General features: G+C 43.3%; 1 protein-coding gene across 9 annotated transcripts in view; it reads left to right on the forward strand.

Annotated features, from left to right (window-relative positions):
- The first annotated feature begins 1,324 nt into the window (after nt 1–1,324).
- CWF19L1 (CWF19 like cell cycle control factor 1) overlaps nt 1,325–3,434 on the forward strand; it is a 33,857-nt gene continuing 31,747 nt past the window's right edge. For 3 of the 9 annotated variants that reach the window (XR_001826120.2, XM_017531258.2, XM_017531259.2), the window contains exon 1: nt 1,325–1,438. Coding sequence is in view for 2 of the 9 variants with exons in the window: in XM_017531258.2 (XP_017386747.1) it covers nt 1,416–1,438 (23 nt within the window). In the remaining 7 variants the exon portion in view is untranslated. The remainder of the gene's footprint in view (nt 1,439–3,434) is intronic. The other 6 variants (XM_017531260.2, XM_037739532.1, XM_017531262.2 and 3 more) reach the window with 5 other exon arrangements.

The following is a 3,434-nucleotide window of genomic DNA, read 5'->3' on the forward strand; positions in this document are numbered from 1 at the left end:
TTTTTAATTTGTAGTAGGGACAAGGTCTTGCTATGTTGCCCAGGTTGGTCTTGAACTCCTGGTCTCAAGTGAATCTCTTGCCTCAGCCTCCCAAAGTGCTGGGATTATGGGCATGAGCCAATGTGCCTGGCCTGTAGTTCTTCTGTAAACTTATTTTGTGTTTTAATTAGTTTTGAATTATTTGGATGCCCTTGATGAGTCTTCGCTTCCCCACCGTTGTCAGGAACTCTCTCGTTTCCATTTCCTTACACACTTTTTTCCTACCATTTGGCCTAAGCCCTTCAAAAAGTCAGTATTATGAAAACTAAAACCAAAGAGGTAAGAAGGCTTTTGTAGATTAAAATAGACTAGAGACAGAACAAAATGCAAGTGTGAAACTTGATTGGATCTTGAATCAAAACAAGCCCCAAATATAAAGTCAATTTAGGGGGACAAATGGCGAATTTTAAATATGGATGTATATTAGGCGATATTATTGAAATAATCTTAATTTTCTTAGATGTATTAATAGCATTATGGTTATGTAGAAGGCTGTCCTAATCTTATGCATACGGAGGCATTCCTATTGTGTGCACTTAACTTTCAAATGATTAAGTAAGAATAGAAGGGCTTGGGCATTTTGATAGAAAGACAGCACAAGCAAATTTGGCAACATGCTGAGACTTACTAAATCAAGGTAATAGCCATTATTCTTTTAACTTTTCTGGATTTTTATTTTTATTTTTATTTTTTATTTTTGAGACGCAGTTTCGTTCTTGTTGTCCAGGCTGGAGTGCAATGGCTTGATCTTGACTCACTGCATCCTCTGCCTCCTGGGTTCAAGCAATTCTCCTGCCTCAGTACCCACCCCTACCCCGCCCCCGGCTAATTTTTTATTTTTAGTAGGGACGGGGTTTCATCATGTTGCCCAGGATGGTCTTGTACCCCTGACCTCGGGTGATCCACCTGCCTCGGCATCCAAAAGTGCTGGAATTACAGGTGTGAGCCACCGCGCCGAGCCTCTTTTAACTTTTTGATAGATTAAAAACTTACAAAAACCGTGGATAGAGGGGATCCGTCTTGCCCACTAGCCCGATATGGTTAGGTTAGATTAGGTTAGAACCCGACATCGTGCTCTGTATTTCTTAGTCGTTCACTCGCTTCAAATGCTCTGAAAAAAAATTTTTTAAGTCGTAATTGGAATCCTTTTGGTCGCTTCCTTTCTCCCTTCACTCCTCTCATTACCCCTTGATTCTTCCTTGAGGCGCAACCGCCTGAGACAGGCTTCTGTCCCTCGGCGCTCTCCATAAGCAAGTGAACAGTTATTGGCTAGAGGGCGCTGACGTCTGATTGTTGCGCGGTCGCACTTTTCCGAGGAGCGCGTATTCGCAGTCCCAATTTTAGCTGGGGGGTCACAACCCACACTATTCGGACAGATGGCACAGAAACCGCTGCGCCTGTGAGTGACCCTGAATGGAAGCCTCTCTCTCTGTGTTTCTCTCGTGTGTGTATATGTAGGTGTCGACCCGTGCGGGAGCCTTTCCCATAACAGGAAGGTAGAAGGAAAAGGCAGAGAGACACGGGGCTGCTGAGGAGCTTCGGTCAGGTCTTTGGCCGGTGCTGAGCTCTTTTCCTTGTCCTTTTCGCCTCTGAGGGGGTTTCTCCTGACGACACTCGTTGGAGAGGCGGAAGCTACCAGGGTTAGGCCTCCTCCATCTTAGGGAGCAGTCCTGGCCTCTGACACATCCTTTCCTCTTCGTTTCTCCTGATCCCATTTATTCACCAAATACTCTTAACCATCGGGTCCACTGATGGACCCTGGACAGTGGTGGACAGAGAAGATAGGGATCCTTCCCTGGCGCACGTTTCCGGGGGTGGGGGTGGTGAAGAGAGGGCTTCATTCAGCGAGAATTTATTGAAGAACTGCAGTGTGCCGGACATTGTGCTAGACGTTGCAACAGATGTAGTTCCTGTCTTAATGGAACGTGTAGTCTAGAGGGACGGGTACTAAGGTTCCAGATAATGGCTGGGCACAGTGGCTCACGCCTGTAATCCCAGCACTTTCGGAGGCTGAGGTGGTCGGATCACTTGAGGTCAGGAGTTCGAGACCAGCCTTGCCAACATGGTGACACCCCATTTCTACTAATAATAAAAAAATTAGCCAGACGTGGTGACGTGTGCCTGTAATCCCATCTACTCGGGAGGCTGAGGCAGATCAGTCACTTGAACCCAGAGGCGGAGGTTGCACAGCGAGCCGAGATTGCACCACTGGACTCCAGCCTGGGTAACAGAGCGAGGGTCTGTAAAAAAAAAAAAAAAGAAGAAGAAGAAAAAAGGAATCCAGTTAAATGTAAAGTTACCATAGTGATAGGGACAGGTGCAGCGGCTCACACTTATAATCCCAACGACCCGGGAGGCTGAGGCAGGAGGATCGCTTGAGCCTAGGGATTCAAGACCCGCATGGGCAATATAGCAAGACCCCATCTCTACAAAAAAAAATTCTCGGCGTCGTGGTGCCAGCTAATTGAGAGACTGAAGCGGGAGGACCACCTGAGCCTGGGGAGGTCGAGGCTGCAGTGAGCTGTGATCATGTCACTGCTCTCCAGCCTGGGTGACAAACTGAAACCCTGTTTCAGGAAAAATAGCAATAGTGGTTAATTTTAGTAAGAAAAGGTTCGAGGTTCTGGGATAGTGCATAAGAGGGGTATTTGGCTTAATGGTAGGAGTCAAGAAGACTTTTCAAGAAGGTTAGGATTGAGCCTTGGTAAATACAGTAATGCATTGCTTAACAGCAGGGTTATCTTCTGAGAAAGGAGTTGTTACGCGATTTCATCGTTGTGGGAACATCCTTGAGTGTACTTACGCAGACCTAGATGGCATGGCTTCCTGTACACCTAGGCGGTATGATATAACCTGTTGCTCCTAGGCTACAAAGCTGTACACCATGTTACTTGCTGAATACTGTAGACAATTGTAACATAACAATATTTTTGTATTTAATATAGAAAGGGTACAGTGAAAATACTGTATATAGGAAAAAATGGAAATACTGTATATATAAAATACTGTATGTAGAAAACATGTGTAGGACACTTATGAATGGAGTTTGCAGAACTGAAAATTTCTCTGAGTGAGTCGGTAAGAGGTGAGTGAATATATTGTTTTACACTGTTGTAGACTTTATGAGTACTGTATACTTCACCTATATTAAATTTATAGAAACATTATTAGTATTCAACAATAAACCTTAGTTTACTGTAGCTTTTACTTTATAAACTTTAAGTTTTTTTTAACCTTTTGACTCTCGTGATAAAACTTAGCTTAAGACACAAAACACATTGTACAGCAGTACAAAAATATTTTCTTTATCTCCTTATTCTACAAGTTTTCTATTAATTTTTTTCATTTTATCTTTTAAACTTTTTTTTTTTTTTTTTTTTTTTTTTTTTTTTTTT

The sequence above is a fragment of the Cebus imitator genome, unplaced genomic scaffold (assembly GCF_001604975.1).
Source record: "Cebus imitator isolate Cc_AM_T3 unplaced genomic scaffold, Cebus_imitator-1.0 Scaffold71, whole genome shotgun sequence".
In the NCBI taxonomy this organism is placed as follows: Eukaryota; Metazoa; Chordata; class Mammalia; order Primates; family Cebidae; genus Cebus; species Cebus imitator.